At 42.0% G+C, this 24,908-nt stretch overlaps 2 protein-coding genes across 8 annotated transcripts in view; both read left to right on the plus strand.

The window, feature by feature from the left end:
- The first annotated feature begins 414 nt into the window (after nucleotides 1–414).
- Nucleotides 415–4,979, plus strand: POLR2D (RNA polymerase II subunit D). Its single transcript, XM_041487102.1, has 4 exons — nucleotides 415–515; nucleotides 2,062–2,242; nucleotides 3,192–3,287; nucleotides 4,385–4,979. Exons 1-4 carry the CDS (start codon nucleotides 443–445, stop codon nucleotides 4,461–4,463), a joined length of 429 nt encoding a protein of 142 aa, XP_041343036.1. The 5' UTR covers nucleotides 415–442; the 3' UTR covers nucleotides 4,464–4,979.
- A 1,875-nt stretch (nucleotides 4,980–6,854) lies between these two features.
- Nucleotides 6,855–24,908, plus strand: part of WDR33 (WD repeat domain 33) — a 68,876-nt gene continuing 50,822 nt past the window's right edge. For 3 of the 7 annotated variants that reach the window (XM_041486937.1, XM_041486940.1, XM_041486939.1), the window contains exons 1-2: nucleotides 6,857–7,007; nucleotides 23,139–23,362. In XM_041486937.1, coding sequence (XP_041342871.1) covers nucleotides 23,159–23,362 — 204 coding nt within the window. In that variant the 5' untranslated portion in view covers nucleotides 6,857–7,007; nucleotides 23,139–23,158. Of the gene's footprint in view, nucleotides 7,008–8,028; nucleotides 8,068–23,138; nucleotides 23,363–24,908 lie in introns of all 7 variants that reach the window. The other 4 variants (XM_041486935.1, XM_041486936.1, XM_041486933.1 and 1 more) reach the window with 4 other exon arrangements.

Here is a 24,908-nt window from a genome sequence, read left to right on the forward strand (position 1 = left end):
TTCGGAGAGAGGAGAAGCAGCCGTGCCCTCAACCCTCATGGCGGGCAGAGCCCTCAGCCCTCACCCCGGCAGAGCCGTTCCCGCCCCTCACCGGGGCACAGCCCTCAGCCCTCACCCGGGCAGAGCCGTTCCTGCCCCTCACTGGGGCACAGCCCTCACCCGGGCAGAGCCGTTCCCGCCCCTCACTGGGGCACAGCCCTCAGCCCTCACCCGGGCAGAGCCGTTCCCGCCCCTCACCGGGGCACAGCCCTCACCCGGGCAGAGCCGTTCCCGCCCCTCACCGAGGCACAGCCCTCAGCCCTCACCCGGGCAGAGCCGTTCCCGCCCCTCACCGAGGCACAGCCCTCAGCTCTCACCCCGGCAGAGCCGTTCCTGCCCCGCCCAGAGAGCCGCCCGCCCTCCCGTGAGGCGGGGCCGCCCTTTCCGCCGTGGCTTTCCGGTGATGGCGGCGGGCGGCAGTGACCCGCGGACGGCAGACGTGGAGGAGGATGCTTCGCAGCTCGTCTTCCCCAAAGGTGCGAGCGGGGTCGGCGAGGAGCCCGGGGTCGGGTGGTGGTTGGAGGCCGGCAGCGGCCGCCTGTAGGGTACGAGCCTCGCCGAGCGGCTCCTTGCACCGGAGCGCTGCTCAACGCCCCTCCAGCAGCTACTAAGCCCCGAGTATTAAAAATCAGGATAATAAGTGATTTGTATATATTTAAGGATCTCATGATTTTTTAGGATATGGCGGTTCGTTAGGTGGGCCGCTACGTGTGTGTCGGGTATTTAAAAAAAAAAAAGTCCTGTCAGGTTATAGTGGAAAGGTTATTGGTTTTTGATATAAGCTTTTTCAGTGATGTTTGTTGACACAGAAGTTCTTCCCTGTGAGGATGCTGAGGCCCTGGCACAGGGTGCCCAGAGCAGCTGTGGCTGCCCCTGGATCCCTGGAAGTGTCCAAGGCCAGGTTGGACAGGGCTTGGAGCACTGGGACAGTGGAAGGTGTCCCTGCCATGGCAGGGTGGGACTGGATGGGCTGTAAGGTCCCCTCCCAACCTAAGCTGTTCTGGAAATTTGTGAATACTGCTGCAGTTAGGAAACCAGCTGTACAGATCCACAGTTGGTAATTATAGACATTTGTTGTCTATGTATTTTTTTTTTCAAAAAATTAATTCAGTAAAAATTCTAGAAATGTTTTTACATCTCAGAGCCACCCTGAAAAAAAGGGGGGGGGGGGGGGAATGGACAGCGTGCTGAAATGGACACCTTGCTGCATTGTTGAGTTATGAACAATAGGAAAGTTCTGAAAGACTATTTTTTCAGGTTTTTTTAATGCTAAAATCTCATGTTTAGCCCAAGCTGATTCACTGCTCAATGCAAAATAAGAGTTGCCAGGCCCTTTCTAGCAGTCCCTGTATCTGCTTGTATAAAACAGTGCTGTCAGGCACTCTGGGATGCAGCCTCTGACCCTGTTCTTTGAACAGCTCATACTGTGATGTTGAAAGATACTCTTGTTATTGGAATACTTATAGTGGTTATGGTGATGATGAATTAATTCAAAGTTGGCTAAAGAGGGGGGGAGAATTTTTTAAATAGGTTAAATTTTTTTTTCTGATAATAAAATTTCAGTCAGGTCAATTAACTTTTCAAGTAAATGAAGCCTTTTTAAAAACATTCAACAGCATTCATATTTACTTCAAGAGCTCAGAAACTTCTGAAGACTGTGGCATCGCTTCTGAATTTTGTGGAATTTTAGAGTTCTAGATTTTTTTTTCTGTATCAAGTCATGCATTACTTCTGCCGAAATTGGGTGAAGAAAACATACTGCACAAATAAGAAAAAATCTGAATGTTAGGGCTGCAGGTGTAAAATATATGGTCAAAAAGACAAACACCTTGGACTGTCACTGAAAGTGTAATTTTTATCAGCATTTTCAGTATGAAATGCTGCCCAGTCACTCGTGAAAGAGCTCACATGAAAGACATTTTCACTTCTTTATTATCCAGATCTAAATTACACACAAAACTTGTGCAATTCCCCTTTTCAAACACCTCTTTCCATGCCGGCATTCCCTCATTCATCCTGCAGAATTTGAAACTGCGGAAACTCTGCTGAATTCCGAGGTGCACATGCTGCTGGAGCACCGCAAGCAGCAGAACGAGAGCGCGGAGGATGAGCAGGAGCTCTCGGAGGTCTTCATGAAAACCTTGAACTACACGGCGCGCTTCAGCCGCTTCAAAAACCGCGAAACCATCGCCAGCGTGCGCAGGTGAGCGGCAAAGTCGGGCTGCAACAAACACTGCGTTAGAGAATTGGATCCCTCACACCCGTCCTGCTTTACAAAAGTGTGGTATCCCATGAACTCTCTCCCCTAGGTCAATCCCCAAGTCCCCAGCCCTGGAAACATCAGTAACTGCTTACCAGAGTTAGACCTCCTGGGGGGAGAAGCACTCCCAAATGGACCTTTGTGTCGCAGCTTCCTCTGGTTTCTCCTTCCCGTCTCCTCCCTGGCTTGGCATCCCTGGTGGCCACCCCCCTTTCCCTGGAGGCCAGCCCTTAGCTCTGACTCCCACCCCTTCCCTTTCTTAAGCTGCCTGCTGCACGTGGTTTGCTCTCTTTCTAGTGGGGTTTCCCTTCAGCTACTGTGTTATTCCGCTGGAATAAAATCTTGCAAAAGATTTTTTTCTTGCCTCTATCGCTGAGCCAGTTGCAGTGAGTGTTGAGTGGAGGTTTGACTGGGTTGCCTGAATGTTAACTCAGCCTGCTTTTCGACAGGAGAGGTTTGTTGAGGACAAGAAATAGGCAGCAGCACTACCACTTCAACACCTGCATTTTTTAACAAAATTACAGCTTAGTGATGTTGAGTGATTTGTTCTTTAATTGAGTCTTGGCTCCCTAACAAAGCAAGAAGTTCTTGATGAAGGGTTATACTTTGTCCAGGTCAAGCCTTCTGAAGTGCTTTGTTTTCAGTATTTCACTGACAGCTGATTGCATTAAATGGGAGGATTTTGTAGACTTTGCAGAATAATTCAGGGGAGGTGGAGTTAGCAGATAGGATTTTATTTTTTCCTCTATGCATTTATATAATGAGGCTTTTCTGCTGAAAAAAATTACTTCAGTGCCAGAAGCAATGTGCAAAAAGAGAAGCATTTGCTTCAGTTTAAGCTCCTTTATATTTCTGTCTTGTAATTCCATCAAATTGTTGTCTTCCCTTACAGCTTACTGCTGCAGAAGAAGCTCCATAAGTTTGAACTGGCATGTTTGGCTAACTTGTGTCCTGAGACAGCCGAGGAAGCAAAAGCTCTGATTCCTAGGTAAGCACTTACATATTGTACAAAGGCTGCTGTCAATTCCCTGTGACCTAAAGCCAGCCATGCCCTGGTACTCTCTCTTCAATCCAGCTCCCTTGCTGGAAAAACATTTGGTCTTGGTCTTTCTTCCCCTGCCTGTTGATCTGACAGCAGTACACTTTGTACATGTCCCTTATGTACTTCTGAGAGCTTTTACTGGATCAAGTGTAAACCTCTTAAATTTGGGTTCTTAGCTGGCTGTGTTTGTTTGGAGTTTTTTTCGTTGGAGCAAATGAACTGCTTTGTGGATAATGTAGGGCAGAGCAGTTGCTTCTTCATGTCTCGATTGGTTACCTCATGGCCTGAGACAGAGGAGGAAATGAAACATTCATCTGAATTACAGTTTTTTCCTTATTTGTCATTATATAAAAGGGAAGGCTTTGGGCTGACCTAATTGTGGGCTCCCAGTACCTGGAAAGAGCCTACCAGAAAGATGGAAAGAGACTTTTTACAAGAGTAGTGACAGCACAAGGGAATTACTTCAACTGAAAGTAGATTTAAATTAGATACTAGGGAGCAATTCATCCCTGTGAGGGAGGTGAGCCACTGGCAGAAGGTGCCCAGAGAAGCTGTGGCTGCCCCTGGATCCCTGGAGGTGTTCAGGGCCAGGCTGGATGGGGCTCTGAACAACCTGGTCTAGTGCAATGTGTCCCTATCCATGTAGGGGTTGGAATGAGATGATCTTCAAGGTCCCTTCCAACCCAAACCATTCCATGATTTTATGTTAAATTTCATAGCAAGAATGGACTGGCTTGTGAGCATGCAGCTATATGGACTTCATACAGAGGTCTGCTTACACCTGCCATGCCTTTTTTGAAAACACCTTTTGAAATTACTCAGCAGAAGGTTCTGGGAACAATGGAGTTCTGTCATGTAAGGAAGAAGCAGTGCACAGGGATTTGAGCACTCTTGGTACAGTGATGTTACAGGTGGTTCCTGGTGGTCACACAGGGGGGTGATGGTGTGTTGAGACTGACAGGAGAGAGTTATGACTGAAGTGAATCAAGGGGAGAGCTTATTTCTGAAACCTTTAATGTCTCCTTATTGCTCTTGCCTTGCAGCCTGGAGGGCCGGTTTGAAGATGAAGAATTACAGCAGATTCTGGACGACATTCAGACTAAACGCAGCTTCCAGTACTAAGGTTAACCCTCAGCCCTGTTATCTGAGCAGAAAGTCCTGAGGACCTGGGCTGTTTCTCAGCCCTCTGGATCAGTCCAGCTCCCAGCTGAGCGAGGGTAGTTGTGGGTGCAGGGTGCTCCAGTTGCCACAGGTGCATTCAGACTGGAGATCAGCATTGTCCTTTTGGTTTGTTCCACGTGTATGTTGGCAAGGATCTCCTGAATTGTGAGAGCAAAGAACCCTAAAGGCCTTTTCCCAGTGGCTCAAGTATTTGTTTCTTCCCTAATTCCTCTCCCCAGGTTGTAAATTTTCAATGTTTTTGGTTTTTAGCAGAAATGTAGATGTGATTTTGTGTTTTTTGGGAACTTCTAAAGGATGTGGAAACTTGTTCTTGGTTCTCAGAAGGTTCAGTGATAAACAGCATCAATATCTGTGGTGTTTTTTGTTTGTTTGTTTTATTGTTTGATCGGGACAGTGAATTTTTACAACTTCAATATTTTTCTATTATTGTTTAGTGTAAATTAAAAGTATTTTTAATTAAAGTTGTGTGTTTTATAAATATTAGGTACATATTATGATTTGGTTAATGAGGAGCTTTTTGATGAATAGATCCTGGAGATCTGGGAGCTCCAAGAGTGTAATAACCCCAGTGCAGTGTAGGACAGTCAGAGGTGTTACTGCAATCACAGCGAGAAAGCATTGGAGCAGCATCTCCCTCTCTGCTCCCCTGTTCTATGCCAAGTGATTGCAGACACCCAATCTGTATCCTGCTACAGAAAAAAAAAAAGGTGAAGAAACCAAATAATTTTGATGTTAACACAGCCAGGTATCCACCCCTGGAGGGATAGACTCCTTAACTAGGTTCCTGACTGCCCTAAGACTGAGATGGAGCCAAACCATAAATAATGGGGCACAGTGGAGGGCTGGCTCCTGGTGCAGCCCGTGGGCATCACACACCCAGTGCTACCAGAGCTCAGCTGCTGGGAGATTCACAGGTTGTTAGCTTTTATTACTCCTTTTGAAAGGAATGTTCTTTTGTGTGGGATAAACTTCTTAAACAAGCCCTTTCAAGTCTTGTAATTTTATCACCCCACCTGAAAGAAGGAAAATTTTGCAGGAAAGAACATTGGGAGAAGAGGTAGACAGATGTGTTAAGACACTATTTGTGATGATAAGCAATAGTCTCACTGATCTTGCAAAAGAGACAGAAATAAAATATTATTTTGGGTCTTACTAGAAATGTAGTGTTGCTGTTGTGCTGAGAGGCTGTACTGCTATGTGACAACATACTTTTGGATCACCTCACCTGGAGCACAGTACCTCAAACAGATTTGTGTATGAGCTGGGGTGGCAGTGGCTCCTTCAAGCCTATAAACCACACATGCAGCTTTACCAGGGTCAGAATAATTCTAACAGAAGAAGGAAAACCAAGGTGGCGAAGCTTTATTTTATAAAGCTTAGTGTCCTCTTTGGACACAGCATATGCTTCCCAGTAGCTGCCCCTGCTGAACCAGGTTTGCTCTGTAAAATGTTTCTGTTCAAGTAGCTTTAAGACATTTTCATCTAAACACACAGATTATTAGGTCTTAATCACAACTAATTCAGGGAAAAAAGCCATTCTGCCCCTCTCTATCTACACTCGCATTACTACTTGACGCCTTTGAAAGCATCCTTAGGACTACCGAGGAGTGTAACAGACCTAGCGATCTGTAAATGATCTCAGGAGTTCCCACCATCCTACGCAAATAGATTATTAGCCTTGACATTAGTAGGTTTTGCTTGTGTTCTGAAGCCCGGTAACGGGGACGAGAATGGAATCACGGAATCGATTAGGTTGGAAAGACCTCTGAGACCGAGTCCAGCCTCCGAGCGAACACCATCCTGCCAAGCAGACCAGGCGCTGAGTGCCACCTCCAGTCTTTCCTTCAGCGCCTCCAGAGACGGTGACTCCACCGCCTCCCTGGGCAGCCCATTCCAAAGGTATTTCTGGGAGCCACACCGGGCGGAGTGTCTTGTAGCGCCTGGGCGTTTGGTGAGCATGAGAGAACTATCACGGAGCAGCGCACAACGCGGCTATGCCGGGAAGCAATTATCGCTCTGGCCGCGGGCAGTGCCTCTTTTGGCAAGCTGTCCCGGGAGTGTCCGGGGCGGGTCCCGGCCCGGCCCCTCTGAGGGACCCCCGGCGACCGCTCTGCTCCACCCCACGAGAGGCGGCCCCACCAGACACTCTGCGCATGCGCGCAGCTCTGCGCACTCTCGCCCTGTGATTGGTACGCCGGCCGGGTCGGCTCGCGGAAGCGGCGCGCGCCCCACCCCAAGCACGCACGCGCGTTACCGCCCGGGGCCCTTCAGGCGCGGCGCCCCCGCCCGCGCGCCCTGACGTAGTGCGCGTGCGCGCTGGCGTGGGGCGCGTGCGCTGCTGGCGGGGGAGGCGGAGGGAAGATGGCGGGCGGCCGCGGGTCGTGAGGCGGCGGCGACGGCGGAGTTTGCCGGAGCCAGAAGGACGAGGCGGGCAGCGAGGTGTCGGTGCGCCTCGGAGTCCCGGTACGAGAGGCTGGCTGGGCGGTGAGTGCGGCTCAGTATTGGGCGGGGCGGGGGAGCAGCCAGGGAAGCGCGGCCGCCTCCGCCATCTTTAGGCCGCGGCCCGGGAGCGGCGCGGCCGAGGCAGGGCGGGGGCCGCGGCGGGAACAGGGGGTGCTCGGGCCGGGGTGCCCTGAGCAGCGGCGGGAGCCGAGCCGGAGCCCAGCGGCACGGCCGGGCCCCGTGGTGGGCTGTGCTCGAGGGCCGGGCCTGGAAGCGGACAGCAGGGCCCCTGTCCTCCTTGCTGCACAGGTGTCTGTTGGTGGCTTCGGCCGAGTCTCTCAGTCCTGGCTTTTTCTACTTCTTTAAATGTTATTATTTCTTAATATTATTCTTCCCTCCGCCTTGGGTCCGAGTGGAGATCGGGTTCTGGCTGCTTTGAACATAGGACTGGGAAGCTCTGGCCATTACGAACCGTGTTAGATATCTCGAATTTTTTACTTATGTGGCTATTTACATGGGTAATTCTCTATGTTTTAAGGAGAGAAGAAAACGCCACGGACGTAGAATACTACGTTCGGTTAGTATTTAAGCTTCTCAGATGCCAAGTGAGATAAATGCATTTGCCAGTAAAGAACGGTCTTAGTTCTGTAGCACTAATAAACATTGGTAAAAGAATGGGCAACGATTATTTTCGGTTTTGTTATGGATCCCGAGGGGGCTGTTGCTCACGTTTTGTACTGTGGAACCCCACTGTTGTTGGAGCGTGTTCCCTGCGATGTAATAACACAGCCGTGTGCAGCACACACTTGCCTGTGCTGGCATGGTGGAGGGGCTGGTGATCGTGTGGTGTCACATTCCACTGGCCGGGACTCATCAGCCTGTGCATGGGTAGCAAACCTAGGGGACGAGTTCAACTTGAAAAAAAATAGCTCAGCGTTTTTCCCTTGGAGAGAGCTCATTAAATTTCCTGCCTCCTTAGAGGTGCGTGTTATTTCTCTCGTGCTGATTGTTATCTTCTTTGTTATGAGTAAATAGTCTCAAATACAGTATTTTTTAATATTAGCAGTTGCTTGAACACATCTGTCTGACAGAGTTGTCATAGGTAAGTAGTTCTGTGCTCTACAAGTCTTGTGCATCATTGTTTCCTTGCTTGCAGTTTGTGGGTACTATTTGGGAATCTGTTTTTCTATGTAGGCAGTGGTCCCTCATCCTTCTTGCAGTGTATTTTTATTCTTTTATGCTTAATTCAATGCTGTAACTTTTATGCTTAACTTATGCTTTGTCCTGCCTTTAAGAGAGGCAATAGTGCATGTCAGAGAGTTTATAGTATCCAAAAAGTGTGTGCCAAAATACTCCAGGGCTCCTAAGTTCTTTTTTGAGTAAACTGACACTTGCTTCTCAGTGATGTGCTGCAATATTCTGCCATCATCTTACTCTGAGACTATATAATAATTAAATGTGTTTCAAAAATCTGATTCTAACATCTTGTTCAGTTGTGCTGTAATAGTTCTGATGAGGAGATCTGAAAATATAGATACTAGAAATAGATTAAAGTATTGAAAGATTGGGGGGAGAAAAAAAACCCTTACAGCTGCAGAGAGTGTTAGGTGTGAGTAGCTACTCATTGAGCTGCTGAAACCTTTTGACTTAAACATCAGTCACTGCAAACAGTGACAGCCATTCCCTGTTGTCTGAAGTGTTGGTCCCTTGGAGCAGTAAATATTGGACTGTTTGGACTGTTGGAATTGAACATTTCTTATCAGTTTTGTCTTCGTGATATCAGCACAGGAAGTAAAAGCCTAACAATCCTAAACTGTGCTTGAGATAGAGGTACTAGAAATGCCTCCTTTTGCTGCAGCAGAGAGACCTTGCTCTGAGGAGGGGATAAGAAGCCTCCTGTTCTGTTCCCATCCCTAGCAGAGGAATCTTCTGACTCACCTGAAAAAACCACTCATGGAGAAGACATTAGGTTGAGTAGCATATGGAAGGAATACAGTTTAATCTGTACTGGGATGATTCCATGCAAAATATTTCATTTTGTGCATCTGCTGGCCAGGTATCTAGGGAATTTCAAGAATTGGTTCAGTAACACTGGAAATGAGAATTATTTTGGTCTTGCTCAAATAGAGGTTATAATTTAGAGAACTGTTTGTGAAAACAAGCCAGAAGCTATCTGCAGTGTGTTTGTGAATTTGACAGAATTTGTTCTTTATTTGCCATGTTTACATTCCTCATACTGGATTGTTATGTTAACAAAAGTAAAAATACAGATCTGCAGGCCTGGTTGTTGTGGTTGATACAGAAACTGAGCATTGTTAGAGCATGGTGCTGGGTAAGAGATGTGCCAAGGGTCTTTCAAAAGATTAAAACTTTAATAACCTTGGTTTTTGCTTCTTATCGTAGAAAATATCTGAAGGTAAGAGCAGAGAAGTAGAGTTTTTGATAGCTAACTGGTTTTGATTTGTGTTTTGCTAGTAATTTCACTTCAGTTTGGAGCATCCATGGTCCCCTATTTTCCAAGTGGTGCTAAACTTCCCAACAATCTGTTCTTGCTCACTAGTATTTAAAAAGCTACTCAGCATTTCATAATGTCACTTGTGGTTCAGCCTGCTCTCCACTCTGGGGCTGGGTGTCCCAGTCACGTTGTTGTGAAACCTGGAATGGGGATGGAAGTGTGTATTTAGCAGGAAAGCAGGAGCTGGTTCCTCTGGTGAGGTAATAGCACTTTTGCTGGCAGTTTGCTGTCGAGGCAGTGAGTTTGCAGTGATTCCAGCCCCGCCTGGGGCTGTGCAGTGATCAGGGGCTCACTCTGCCTGTGGAGGGATCCTGAGACCAAGTTACTCAGTGCTGTAACTCACTGAGCTGATCCCGCTCCTGTTCTACCTCTGCACCACAGCTGGCCTTCTGTCCTGAGCACTTCCACTGACTGGGGCTTTAGCACATTTTCTCTCACCAGTAAAGACTCTAGAATATTGATCATCACTGGTGTCTAACCCTGATAAAGCTCGTGTTGTTCCAAACTATTACATAGAAGTGTTCTAACACATATGAAAAAAAGTATGAGCAATTTTCCACATTCTTTAGACACAAATGAAAACATTTCTTCCTCTCTTATATATTGCATCAAGTAACCCTGGTATCGTTTTTTTCCATCAGTAAAAGAGTTAGAACTTTATCTTCAACTTCATTTTTGCTTTAAATAGGATTTTTTCCATACCCTGTTGTTAAATCTGAACACTTTCAATTTTCTGTTCGCTTTGTTAGTTGATTTTGATGTGATGAACAATAACATGCCATATGAGCTCTTTGGTGCTGTTTAATTAGTCTTCAGTATAATAAAGTATATTGGTTTGAAAAAAATCAACTTTTGAAGCTTTGAAAATATTATCAGAGTAGTTGTAAATTTTATTCAACCTATAATTTTAGGTCATTTGAAATAATTAAAATTATAATATTCATTTGCCTGTCTGGAAGTTGATGCAGTGGTGCAGGTGCCTGTACAGGGGGACCCTTTCTGTGAGCAGAAATAGGATGTTTGTTTTAGTCTGGTCTACTTTTCTGTTTTGACCTGGATGTTAAACATCCAGGGTTCTGGAACCAGTGAGATGGGAAAGAGGAGGTGATGGCAAATCCCTCGCACGTCTCTGCCATGGCTCTGACCTGGGCTGCACTGGCTGGTGGGGAGCCCGATGAGAGGCAGCGTGCTCTGGCCTGATCTGACAGATCAGCTCTTCTGAAATCACATCTCTGAAATTATGGTCATGTCTGCAGTACCAAGGTTTAATCCAAAGCATCTGGTCACGAAGCTTGGAATTTAGGTGGCTGTTGGTCACTCACCTGTGACTTTACCCAAAAGTGAGTGCCATGAAGTTCAGCAGGATAGTCTGACAGGATAGGCCAAAAGCAGTTTTGCCACTAGATTTGTTGGCACGGATCAGTTCTTTATAGTAATGTTTTATATAATTCAGTATGAACACAGGGATGCATTAATTAATCCATGTTTCTGCAGTTTAAGCATTTGAGGATTCCTTTAAATCAGTATCCCCAATCCAAAAGAAACCTTATATAAAAGAATATGATAATGTGTCCTTTTTTATGAAAGAGGCCAGAGACTGGATAGCAAGAAGTCTCTAGCAGTTTGTGTTTGGTATAGTTTTGTGTTCATGGTGCAGTTTTGGCAGCACAGTGACTCATATTTTATTTACTGTGGGTATAGGAGTATTCAGCTGCAGTTTTGGGTTTGACAGGAGCTGCTCTTGGCGCTGGTTAAGCAGCAGCACAGCTCCAGCTAATGGAAGTGCTGATTTACAGCCTGAAGGCTGTGGGTCTGTGCAGTAATCTGGCATGGCATTGCCCAGTGGTAATGCCTGCTTGCCCTGCTTCTGATCCTTTGGTTTTCCTCCTGGTCAGTGGAGTCATTCCCTGGAATTCTCAGTAGTCAGCTGCCTGCCAGGCTGCTCTGAATTTTGACCAACGTTAGCTAAAACAGTCTCATAACAGTGAGCAGTGTTTTAGGTGCATGGCCAGTGTGGTCTCAGATGTTTATGTTGGCTTGAAGGAGGGGTCATGGGAGGGAGCACACACTTGGGCTCAAGCCAGGGCTGCTTTGGTTTTGGTCTCAGCAGTTTTAGTTTGGATTTGGGTCAGCTCAGCAATTCAGTGCTGAAATTCCCTCAGTAGCTATGGCTGCACTTAGGCTGTGTGGTCACAAGAAGCAGCAACCACTGCCCTTGTCCTCCTTCCACCATCCCAGTAAAAATCACCACTTACCTTTGAAAATTTCTTCCTTTGGACCATGTTTGTAAGTAAACCATTGCACCTCTTTGCAGAGACTGGTGAAATGTTGTGGTTGTACCACAAGAAAAGTTGGGAATTGTGCAGAATTGCAGGGACGAGGAGTGCATTGCAGGAGACTGAATGAGTATGTTTATTCTGCAATGTTTGCACTATTTCTCAATTACAGAGTTTGGAGCTAAAGTCATACTAGAATCAGTCATCAAACCATATTTTAAAATCTTTTTCTGTGGATGGATGCAAATATTTTGGTCTGCTTAGCAAATCTAAACTTAATAAATGAAGTAGCTATTTCTAGTAGTATGTAGACTGATAACTGATATAAGCCACTGCTGCCAAGCTTTCTGTGTAGAAGATGAAAATACTGACCTACAACTGGTGATGAAATGCTGCTTTTGACAGGAGAACTTGCTGATATTCTCAAGGCAGGAGATAAGAAGTAGGGAAGAAATGCTAAGGGATTTTAGACTTCTGGAGAACTCCAGCTTTCAAAACTGAAGTTCTCTGGTGATGTGCTGTTCTACTGAATGGTTGTTCTCATGGGGAGATGGATGACTTTTGTATTTAGGGAGAATCTGACACTCAACCCTTTCTCCTTGAAATGCTTTGTGTGAGCTTGACTTTCCTTTACTGAGAAATTTATTGGTACAGAAGGTTTTATTGAACTCTACTAAATGGTAAAAGCAAAGGCTGTTTACTAAAGTGTTTAGAAGTGTTTTTTTAGCAGTTTGTGTCTATATATATATATATATATATATATACACAGATATATATACATAACCTTATATAGGCATTGCATGGCTCATAATCCGCCAACGAAGATCAGAAAACAGATTCCTGGAACAAACTGGCTCTGTGATTCCAGTTAACAGAAGGTGCATTTCTAATTCATTTTCAGTTGTATAAGATGTGTGTACACCCATCAGTTTAGAAAGTGTTCTAGTATTGAAAGTTTCTTGTTATAGGAGAAATATCTAGGTTGGTTATGTTTGAAAATAGGTGAAAATTTCTGACAAAGCTTAGGACTGCTCAAGTGATAGCTATAATTTTATAGATTGAAACTGCAATAAACAGCACTGTTTATTTTTTCCTATTTTAAGTTTGTTCCTCATGGGATTGAACAGTTTCCAGCCTAACCACCAACAAACAGGGATTATGCATTAATCTTCCACACCATACTGTGGCAAAAGAATAGTTTGCATATATGCTAGACTTTCGTATCTCAACTGAAGGTAGTGAGAAGCTACTCACTGTTCCGGAGATCTTCACGTAAATAATCTGCAGTCAGAACTTTATTTGATCAGAATAGTTTTAGAAGTGCTGTTTTCTTGGACTGTTCCCTTAATTTAGCAGGTGTTCTGTCAGATTTGTTGGGGGTTTTTTTGTCTGTTTTAAACTCGTTGGCTTCAACAGTAAGATAAAAAATGGGGAGCATTGATAATTAGCAGCGTTCATCAGCCTTGTTTAGCAGCATTGTGTGATTCAATAATGTTTGAATTGTTTGCTGCAATTCCACTACTTTTGCTTAATGTTGTCTCTTCATCAGCTGAGTCTAGGCATAACAACTGTAGGTATTAATTTGCATATTTTGCTATAAACATAGTTGCTAATTTAGCTATTCTGCTGTTGGGGCAGATAAGAAATTTCTGTCTTTGATAAGTATGTGTGCATCTGCTACATCTTTTTATGAAAAGAGGATAAAGAATCCCTTTAAAAAATCATCTTTGATATTGTGAAGAAAACCTTGTAGAGTAGTGTGTTATAGGCCATTTGTTCTGCAGTGTGGATGTAGGGTTGTTTAGTCTCTCCTTTCCTTGCATTGAATATGTAAGGTGTGTAAATAACCTTGAGGTGCCCAGAAGATGAGGGCTCTGGTGCACAGTCTCCACCTCTGGATGCAGGTTAGGGTATGGACATCAGTGGTGAATGGATTTTAGCATTAAAATATGCAGCAAAATAAAAAGCTCTTTTATCTTGGAGTTTTTACTGAGATATAAAATCTCATTTTGGTGAGAAAAGTAGAAAAAGGATCTTTGAAATACAGTTAATAACTGCTGAAAAAGATTGCTTTTAGTTTTTTGGGTTTTTTTTTTTTTAACCTTCTTACACTTTTCACCATATAAAGGCACATTTTTTTCACATGATCACACATGATAGCACTATCATCCTGCCCCCTGCTACCCCTTGCAGACTTCAATTGTGTAATTATAGAAAATTAAGACACTCTTTTGCCTTTATTTTACCCAGAAACTGGAATGGCAAACAGTATTATTTTGTCAGATGGGCCTGAGTAACATTAAAGGGGGGGAGAGGGGCAGGGAGTGAGCATTCCTGGGGTGTTGAAGTAAAGATTGCCTAAATTCTGTTGATATTTGCAGCTTCTCTTCTATGGAAAAGCAAATGTTGCAAGAGTTCTGGGTATGTTTGGTAATAATTTAACAGATAAAGGTTGTGAAAAGTAAATCTTTGTAACATGTTACTACTCTTTATAATTGCCACATTTTACTAAAAAGGCTCAGGTGTCTTTTCAGCATTGAATTTGCAACTCTTTGGGTCTCAGACACTCAACTGTATTTAGTATATTAAAACGTATGTTTCTGTTCCATGGTGTGAATGAGGAGAAGGAAACTGTTGGTAGATTATATGAACTTGCTTTTCTTAATCATCAGAATTTCAAGAGGTTGTGCCTGAAGCAAAGACAATTTGCTGTGTTTCCCTGCTTCAGTTTTGCCCTGCAAACTGTCTTAGTCTTTCTGGTCCTTTTCCCTTCTGCTGATAAAAAAGTCCTCTGAAGAATTTTTTTTGAGAGTCTCGTCTCACTCTTTCTCCTCCTCTGTCCCTGTCTATCCCATTGTGTAGCTAACAGCAGTACTTGAGTCAAGAGGGATGTGAGGAATGGCTCACCAGGAACACCTGGAAATGAGCAAGGAGAGTGGGCAGGCAGAGCCCCCTGGGTGTGGATGAGCTGCAGAATGACTGGCTGCTCACAGAACAGCCCAAGAGCTTCAGTCAGTGAACAGGAAACAGCACCGTTCTCCTCACAAGAAGGCCAACTTTCTTGAATGAAACTGGGAGGAGCATGCACACAGATTCTGCTATGACTTCTGTTCACTAAGTTTTGATATTATAACCAGATGAAGTGTCTTGATATTTAGCATTAGCAAGGATGACAGGCTTTTTCTTTTTCTTTTAAACTACTTTTCGTAAGTCAGGTTTTTAGTATCTGTCATGACATGTTTATGAGTGTTAAACATCAGTTTAAAGTTTTGTTTCCTGACAAAGTAGCAGCTCCAAGGTAAGACAGCATCAGTAATCACTTCAGCATGAAAACCAAACTGTGAGTCTTCAGCTAGGTGAGATGAATTGTTATCGCAGGAACTCCCAATAAAAGCCAGTTTAGGTTACCGTGCACCTCTTGATAAATACTAAGCAGCAGTTGAAATAAAGGGGTATTTGGGAAGTTTAGAGGGAGGGAAAATGTGCTATTAAAAAAACATTGTGAGTAAACTTTAAGGTGAAACCAAGGTATCCACTTGGTAACAGTAAAATCATGGCAGCAAACCATGATTTTAGCTGAGGTGCAATCTGTGGTTGCTTCCATGTTTTGAAGTACAGCTCAAGAAACTGCAGCTCACAGAAGGTGCTTCTGTGAGGTGCAGAAAGGCAAAGATTCCAGGCTGCTGCACTCATGAAGGCAATTTTCTGTACTGTAGCCAGAGAGGTGAAGCAGGAGCTGTCTAGAGTCTTGTGAACTGAAGTATTTTCAGGGTTTTTATAATGTATGTAAGCACATGATCTCCTGTAAATATGTCTGCTTTGGAATGAGTCAAGGGTTCAGCATGAGCATAAAATAAGGAACATTTGTAATTTGATTATGAGGTCTTTGTTGAGTACTAGAAATCCAAAATTGGAAGTGTTTAAAGAAGGAGTTAAAGTGTGTGTAACTTACATGCAGCTAAGCAGGCTCAGCTGTTGAAGCTTGTCTCTGTAACAGAGAGCTCCAGACTGGCTGTTTGCAGGTGCTCTCCATGGCGATTTTAGGTAGCTCCATTTGTCTGTAAATTTGCTCTCCTGTTTCAGAAGTTCTTGAACATTGTGTGTTTTTATGTGAAACTTAAAGTTGAAGGCCTTTTTTGTCTATTAAATATCAGCACTCCTTTTCCTTCAGGAATAAATAAACCCTTTAAATCCAAAACTGCATCAACATAACACCATTTTGCCAAGTTGCACGTTCTGTCCTTTTACACTCTATACAGCATGTAAATAAATTCAGGTTCTGTTGAAAATCCGAAGGTTTGAACTTCTTGGTGAATCTGGGCATTGTGAAAGTACAGAACTGAAGTTAAAGGAGAAAAAAAGTGCTGCTGCATTTTAGGTTTTTGGTCATGTCAGTGTAGGAGATTCTGGGCTGTGCATAAAACAAAAAGCTTCGGAGTATTTCCAAGAACAGATCTGTGAGGCTTTTGGGCAGAGTAGTTTATTGTGACTTAGACAATTATTACTTGAAGTGTATTTCTGCAATTTCAATGAAAAAAGAGATTTTTATTTTATTTTTTTTACATTTTCTGTTGGAACACAATGACTGGAATGGGGAAAGTTACTAAATTCTTTCCCTTGATTTGGATGGTCAGAATTTAAGCCCCATTTCTAGGAAAATTTGGTTCACAAATAGAATACAATAGAGAATGGTTGCAGATGTGTGTTGGGAGCAGAGCAGTAGAGGCCAGGGAAAAAGTGCTTGCTGCAGAGAATAGGGATGTTGCATAATAGCAGTGTTGTATAACACAGGGCAGTATTTCTGCCTTGAGTTTGTTGATTTGCTGTATTATGGACCTCCAGCACCTGTAGATAATTAAGGACTCTCAAATTGTAAGAATGGTTTTGGTTTTAAGTTTAAACTTCCTATGCTCACATCTGCATGCCTTGTAGGAAATCTCTTGAGATGTGCATATAAAAATGCACAAAAATGCATGCTGCAGTGCCTTTACATAATTCAAAAGTGGGAATAATACTTTAAAATATTCAGAGGTCAAGAACCTTACATAGTTATTTTTGCTGTTGGAGGTCTGATTTTGACTAAAAGGTTGAGCAACTTTGTACTTCATTATTGAATCTAGTTTTTAAACTAATTTTATAATCCTGCTTAATCCACCAATTCTCATAATCTGTCTCAAATCTGTTCTGAAGTAAAAATAGTACAACCTACATGTAATAAGAAAAGTACTCAAAATTACTTGAGATTTTTGTTTTTTTTTTTTTTTTGTCTCACAAAGATGTAGAATTCTGAGACGTTGGGTAATTTGGTTTTGTGAATCTGATTAAGTGTTTTTCCAATGCAGTAGGAAATTGAAACACAAAGCAGTTTGGGGAATTGGTCAGATTAATCTGTTTTCACTACATCTGCAGTTTGGCATAGTGGTTTTTTGGTTTTTTTCATGTTTTTGTGAGTGTTTTCTGAGTGGATTTACCTTATGTGCAGTGAAGGAAATGTAAGATTAATCTTTTCTTTAGAAACTCTTGACATCTGAATGGCGCAGAAACCAAATCTTATCTGTTGTGAGAGATTAATTCATTGACAGACTTGGAAATTAGTTTTGGCAGATTTCAAGTGTGTGTTCAGGAAAATGTGGAAGAAGCTTGCTTGCTGCTGGTTTTACAGTGGCTTTGGTAATGTGATTTTCTGATACTTTTGCAGGTTTTAAGCATACCTGCAGCACTCTTGCTCCATTCCTGTCGGTGAGTGAAGCAAGGAAGATGTAGAAACCCTGACTGAGAACAAACCTTTTGCTCAGGTTCATTTTCTGTTTAAAAGAGAAATCATTTTGGGTCTATCTTATTTAGTATAAAATAATTGGAAGACTATTTAAATGGTTTGGAGAAGTGAAGAATCTTTTTTTTCCCCTGTGTAACCCCTGCCTGGAAATTTTATGATTTTAGGATTTCAAGAACTTTTCTGCCACTCTGCTCAGTCTTTAACTAGGATGGCTGACTCTTTTTCTGTGTAATAGAGAAATTATGTGTGTGTACACTCATAATCGTTTCTTTTTTAAAAATATAATTTCTTTTTAATTTGTAAAAAATATATTTTTTTTTTCTAAAACGTGGTTGCTGAAGGTGACAAAAGTTTGAACATTTATGTCTAGAATATATGTTTTCACATAATTCTTTTGCACTGGGAAGAGGCTGGATGAGGAGGCCAAGAGAGCTTTCCTTGGGAAGGGGAAGCCGTGGAAGGATCCACTGCTGGTGTCCAGAGCAAAAATTCATATTTTCCCAAAAGAGAAAAGAAAGGCAGATCTTTTGGAATACAGACATTAAGTGTTGATTCTCTGCAAAAAGGGAAAGGAATAACATTAAATTGCATTTGATGTGATTGTTTTTCTGAACAGGCGTGCTTATTCAGATGCATTTATAGATTTCTTAATACACAAATTAAAAGTGCAGAGAGATGTTTTCTCATAGATGACTACTGACAGTAGGACTTCTTAATTTTTAAAAGGAATGTAGTTATCTATACATTGTAGATGTGAAAGTGCTTTGCTGATCAAAGAAAGATGTATTGAGCAATAAACTTGGCGGGGTGCCTTTGCACAGTGGTGTTCTTACCTCATTCTTAGGCCTCAGGAAGCTCGGGTGGTTCTTCTCCAGTCCCGTGTTTTTCACCCAGTGTCCCAAGCCATGTGTTGAACTCCTGTGAGCTGTTGCAGTGCAAGTAACTCCTGTCCTTTCCACTGTTTCTGTTACACCAGAAAAGTGCTTCTTTTAGAGTCTGTGGGTACTTTATAGTAGAACTAGTACTTGTTTAAAGAAGTATTCTATCTATACACTCAGGAAATGTGCAGCACTCCTTTTCTTTTGCTGCTGTAGCCATTTCAGGCAGTGTCTGTTAAGCTTCAGCGTGGGGTTTGCAAAGTGGCTGCTGCTTGCACTCTCCACCATAACTTTCTTTGCTCCCATTTGGAAACATAGTTTTCTTTTGCCATACTCAGTGTATAACTCACTATGTTCCACCCAAGTGTCTTTGCCTTCACTTAAAAACACCTATTAAACAGGCAAGGATGTTTTAGTTACCTGGATTTCATTAATAATGAGCTTTATTTTTTGCATAAACCATATTAAATATCTCAAGATTATACATAAATAGATTTTTTTCTTATAGTATTGAGCTACCTATAAGGAGTGATGTATTTAATATAAGCCATCACTTTTTTTCTCCTAGCTTTGCTAGTTTGGTGGTTTTAGTTTGGTTTGAGTAGCCTAATTTGTCTGATTTAGTGAAGTTATGTGTGAAATGCTTTGGTTGCATGATTGAAGTTGCAGTCTGTCAATTGTCAAAACTTAATGCAAGGTTCATTTTTATATAAAAGGAACAACTATATCCGAAGAAGATGATAAAGTAACAATACTACTGTGTTAAATGCCAATATTACCTTTGTAGCCTTATTTGGGTTAATTCATTAAAACATAAATTCAGTGGTAACCATTTTCTGTAATTGGCTAATACCATGACTTTTTGCTCATTTTAAAAAGCAGAGAAACTGCCCAAATCCATCTGCCTTTACTCCATGCTGCTCTGGGTGTGAGAATTTTGGGAGTTTTTGTATTTTTAATTCTCTTCTCCCTCTGATTGCTTGATGGCATTAATAGGCCTGGCATCCTTTTGGCACTGCTAGGGAGGAATGAAGGCCTTGCTCTGTAGGCTCTATATCCCCAAATTCATTTATGTCTCTAAATGTGTGAGGCTTTGAAAAGGGTGTTCTTGGGGACAGGAAGTAGAAAACTGATAAAGATGCATGGAAGAATGGAACACAGAAATAAACTTAGTTCATATTATGCTAAGGGTGTAATGAATTAGAATTAAAAGCAGTCGGTTGGTAACATTACTGTCCAGAAGCAATAAAATGAGACGTGACTTATGCCAGATGTTGGAAAGAAATCTTGAGGTTGCTTCTAATTGTGTGAATTAAGAAAAACATGGTTTCTTCCATTTAAACTCCTATTGGTGGACTCTAAAATAAAGAACATTTTGGTACTTTGCTTAAACTAGGAAATCAGATGTTACTACGCTGGATTGCACTGTGCCCTCTAATATTTGTTTGCATGTTTCTGCTTACACTGCCAATACAAAAGGAGCTTTAGCTAATTGACATGCTGAATTCTGAATTCTTTTTTTATCAACTACACTGTTGACATTGTAGTTGATAAAAAAAAAAAGATCTTAAGGAGCCTGCTGAGGCTTTGGTTTGTCCCAACAAAAGACCAAGTAGGATACTGGTAACCATTAAATGGGTATATTTCTGTGACTCAAATAGAGGTCTTAGGAAGAAAATGCTCTGGTTTCATGTGAGAATTGTGTGCCAAAACCATTTCTTTCTAAAGCTGCTTTGTTTGGAAGCTTCACATTAAATGCACTAATGTGTGTGTGCACACATTTTTTTTATATCTATTCATAGATGATATACTGGTCATATGCACATATGATGTGATAAGGATGTTATGTGGATAAAAACATAATATTTGAAGCAATTATTAGAAGAAAATGGTCCTAAGCAGCTGGATAAACTTTTCTCAGAGTTTGTAAATGCAGGTAGAAGGCTTTTTGTGATAAGAGAGTGATCTCAAAAGTTGAAGAACCAGAATATAAATTCTTCATTTTTCTGTCATGTTGTTGTAGTTGTGGTGTCACTTACTGTCTTGTCAGAATCATGAGTGTGGAAGGATCTGTAGGCATGAAGAGGGGTAATTAACCTTTTTATGGCATTGGTCCACTATTTGCTGATACGGATTGCACCTTAAGTGAAGGTTGTTTATGCTAATTTAAGCTAGACACTGGTTGCACTTACCTAAAACTATTGCAATCTGAATTGACCCATATCACACCTAATGCTGTATTTACCAATGATAGTAATGCAGAAAATTTCTTTGGCATATTTTTTTTTCCCTGGAACATGAAAATAAAGTATTAACTTGCTGCTTTGCAGTGTTCCCCCAAAAAGGGATTTTTGGGATGTAATGTTTCCTTGCAAATGATATATATTTTTTTTTTTTTTTTGGAAGCCCCCCAGTATAGATCCTTGTCCACATTCTTGGTCTCAGTTCTTGACATTTATTTTTGCATTGCCTATTAGAGAGTACAGATGTGTGATTTCGAAAAAATACCTTTTTCTCTCTGGTTTAGAGCACTGATTGGTGTAAGGGAGTGTCAAACTTCAGACTTGAGAAAGAGTAGTACTGGAAATTTCATCTGGGTTTCTGGGGCTTTTTGTGGTGTGTTGTTGGTTTTTGTAGGTTTTTTTGATTGTTTGGTTTTGTTGGGTTTTTTCCTCTGACTATTAAATAATTCCATTTAGGAGACTTAATGGACTTGTGTGTTTAATGCCAGCTTGTTCAACTCATTTGAAGAAGCTGCTTTCTGTTTTTCTATATAAACCCCCAACAATAAAACTGTACCTTTGATATTTTACACGTGAAACCTTTACAACAATTGGCTATCTCCTGCCAAGAGAATTTGAGATGGTGTTAGGGGGTTTTGAAGTAATTCCTGTGTGAGGAAGTCTGCATACCTTGTTTCAGGCAACCTGAACGTTGTCCTAGCTGTGTATTCCAGTGGGGTTCTGGAGTGGGAGTGTTGCAGACAGTCAGACAAGTATGGGGTCTGGTTAGACCGCCTGGATGCCTGGAATGGGGCAGCTTCCAGGCAAATGAGCCTTCAGATGAAGGTTTGTTTTTTGAAAGCTGTTCTCTGTCTTCCCCCCTTCATCCCAGTTACCAAGTTGGTCTAATAAGATGCTCCATCTGCCAAAGATGTTAAATTTCCTTCCCTGTCTCATGGAGATGTGCTGGTTTAGTTTGAACTTGTTTGTCTTGAATGGAGAACAGTTGTGATGGCTTTGGTGTGGGAGTGTGTGTCGTGAGGAGCTGGCTGCTGGAGTTCCTTGTTTCAGAGCTGGCTGTCACACTTTGTTACATGAAAAGGAGAGTGTAAGTCCTGAGTTTGCAGAGCTGTTCACTGCTCTGTGCCAACAAACTGCCTGCTACTTACAGGACAGCCTGCTCCTAGTGGTTAGAAAGAACCTCTTACAAATAATCAAACTCTGTGCTGCTTTTAAATGGTCTCTTATATCTAACATTTCTATCTTAGCTTTATTTTGCTGCTTAAAAAGGGAAATGTTTTTGAACGACTGAGATCAAAAAAACGAGATAAAATTGTAAAATTGGCAGTGAAACAACTTTTCAGCTCTTTCAAATTGAGGATACAAGTATTTTGACTATGTAGGAAAGTACATTCATTAATTTACAAGTAGATTATGTAGTCTTTTTTAAAAAGAAATCTGCTATTTCTTTTTTTTATTACATGCAGTTTGCTTCTGTGTAAACATTTAACCCTTAGTGCAAAGGAGAGTTTGTAGGTGTTTATGAATTTTCTTGATGACAGTGCTAGTTTCTTTTGGTTAAATGTTTTCCAAAATGAGTTTAGGATGTGGGGGAGAACATGTTCAAAAGGTAGTTTGAGCTTTCATTGGTTCAGCGAGTGTCAGTGCTTAGTCTGAAGTTAGTATACACTCTAAAGACTGTGGATATTGTAGTTTTCAGCTCTGAGGGAGTTGCTATGAGCTCACCACTTAAGAATTTCTTAGACTGAAAAATGAGATTTTACACTTATTTCCCTCTGTCAGAAAAATTCTGAATATTGGAATTTTCTCCCTTTTCCTCACGATTTCTTAACATTCTCAGTGAATCTTAGTTGTATCTACAAAACCTTGTTAAATAAGTGTGATTCATTTATTTTGCAGTCACAGAATTGAAAATATACCTAAAGGTAGATTGTGATCTGCAGTCCATTTGCAAGAAGTTGTGTGAAAGGAGTATAATTTTATTTTTAGGTCATAGAATAAAATGTTGAGTCAACATTTGAAAACTTTTTTAATAGCTAAAATAATTTATGATTAATGTGGTGTTTACTGGTTTTTTATATTGAATCTGAAATAGCCTCTGTTGAAGGTTCTTGCCATTTCTTTATAAAACAGTATAAACATTTGTTTATACTGTTTTACTGAGGACATTCTTTTCCTGCACATTTTTAATTTGGGGATGGCAATGCAGACCTAATAGTGATGTATTTCAATACAGAATTCATCCTGATAGAGAAGAAAAGTATTTACATGCTTTGATGTTGCATGGCACAGAGGAAAAATAATAATTATTCAGAGGAAGAAGCAAATTTATTTTTTACCTAGAAACGCTAATTTCTGAAGGTGTTACTCTAAAGTTAGGGAAGATGCTGAAGTGGGATTTTTGCCATGCTCTGTGGGAAATGACTTTGTAGAGCAGCCTTGCTCGCAGCAATGCCCGTGTGCTAAGCAGTGCTGTGCTCCGCAGCCTCCCAGCAGGACGCAGCCATGGCCACGGAGATCGGCTCCCCGCCCCGCTTCTTCCACATGCCGCGCTTCCAGCACCAGGCGCCGCGGCAGCTCTTCTACAAGCGGCCCGACTTCGCCCAGCAGCAGGCCATGCAGCAGCTCACCTTCGACGGGAAGCGCATGAGGAAAGCTGTCAACAGAAAGACCATAGACTACAATCCTTCCGTCATCAAATATTTGGAGGTCAGTAAAGGGATTTTTTGATTTTTGTTTAGAAATCGTTTTTATTTTCTTCCTGATATTTGGGGTTGTGCTTTTCGGTTTCCTCAGAGGAGTAAAAATGGGGGTGTTAAAGTGCTGTGTGCTGCTGCCTGTCCCTGGTCCCCAGCAAGCCTCTCCTGTCGAAAAGCAGGCTGAGTTACCATTCAGGCAACCCAGTCAGTCCTCCACTCAACACTCAGCACAGCTGGCTCAGCGACAGAGGCAAGAAAGGCTCTTTTGCAAGGTTTTATTCCAGCAGAGTAACACCATCGCTGAAGGACAAACCCAGGGAAAAAAAGGAGAATGAACCACGTGGAGCAGGCAGCTTGTAAAGGGGAAGGGGTGGGGGCTGGAGCTAAGGGGTGCGCAGAGGGGCCTGGCCTCCAGGGGAAGGGGATGGCCACCAGGGATCCAGGCCAGTGACAGGGGAAGGAGAAACCAGAGGAAGCTGTGACACCAAGTCCACGAGGGAGACTGTTTTTCCCTTTGGGAGGGATGACTCTGTGGTGAGCAGTTAACGTTTCCAGGGCTGAGGGCTTGGGGGTTGACCAAGGTGGGAGAGTTCATGGGATGCTACAGAGGAGGAATGGGAGAGCTACTGCTGCATTTTTAACCAAAATTAACAAATGCTTGTAAATTTGGTATATTGTGAATAAAAGGCGAGGTTGAGCATTGGCAATAAAACTGCAAGTGTTCTGTATTTTGTGTAAATACCAACTTCTGTGTTTTATCTTAAAATTCCAAGTTGGCGTGCAGTTGAATATCTTGTGTAATGTTCTGGCTTTTCATAAAAAATTGATTATAAGTAATGTAGTCGTTCTTATTTTTGTTTTGAAGTAGAAATTCCCCAGAATGGAAGATGAACCATTGCCCCTTCCCCTCCATAATCAGGCCACTATAAATATTATCTCATCATTTTACTAAATAGCTCTTCAGCTTGCAGTGTGGCCTCTGAAAGTCATTTCTATACGGTTAAGAAATAGAGAAAAACTTCAAATTTTATTGAAGAAACTTTTCTGTAAAAATGATTATTTAGCTCACCTGATGGGATAGCATTACTTGAGAAATACAATTTTCTCATCCAAGATTTACTCTACAAGTACTGGATGTTACCCTGGAAGAAACAGAATGAAATCTAAATACTGGCATTGTTACAGCTGCAAGAGCAAAATGGCAAAAATGCGATGAAATTAATTCCATCTGCTATGGCCAGTGCATGGTTATAGTTTGTGGGTGTTAACAGTTAGGTTTTCATAATAATTAATCCATTATCTAAGATCTGTTCAAACATCAAACATTTTAAGCACATTTTTGTCTTTTAGGAATGCCCCAAAAGAGATTCTATTAGTAGTGGACTATTCTAAAAAACAATTTTGAAGTCCAGGACCCTGTTACTGTGGCAGGAATAAGCACCCTCAAAATTCTGTTTATTAAAACATTAACATCATAGAAAAAAAAATCTGATCTCCATCTGCTGACTTCACTACTACTGATTTTATTTAATGTGATTCTAGGAAAAAAAAAACCA

The sequence above is a fragment of the Pyrgilauda ruficollis genome, unplaced genomic scaffold (genome assembly GCF_017590135.1).
Source record: "Pyrgilauda ruficollis isolate IOZ18807 unplaced genomic scaffold, ASM1759013v1 scaffold79, whole genome shotgun sequence".
NCBI classification, from domain to species: Eukaryota; Metazoa; Chordata; class Aves; order Passeriformes; family Passeridae; genus Pyrgilauda; species Pyrgilauda ruficollis.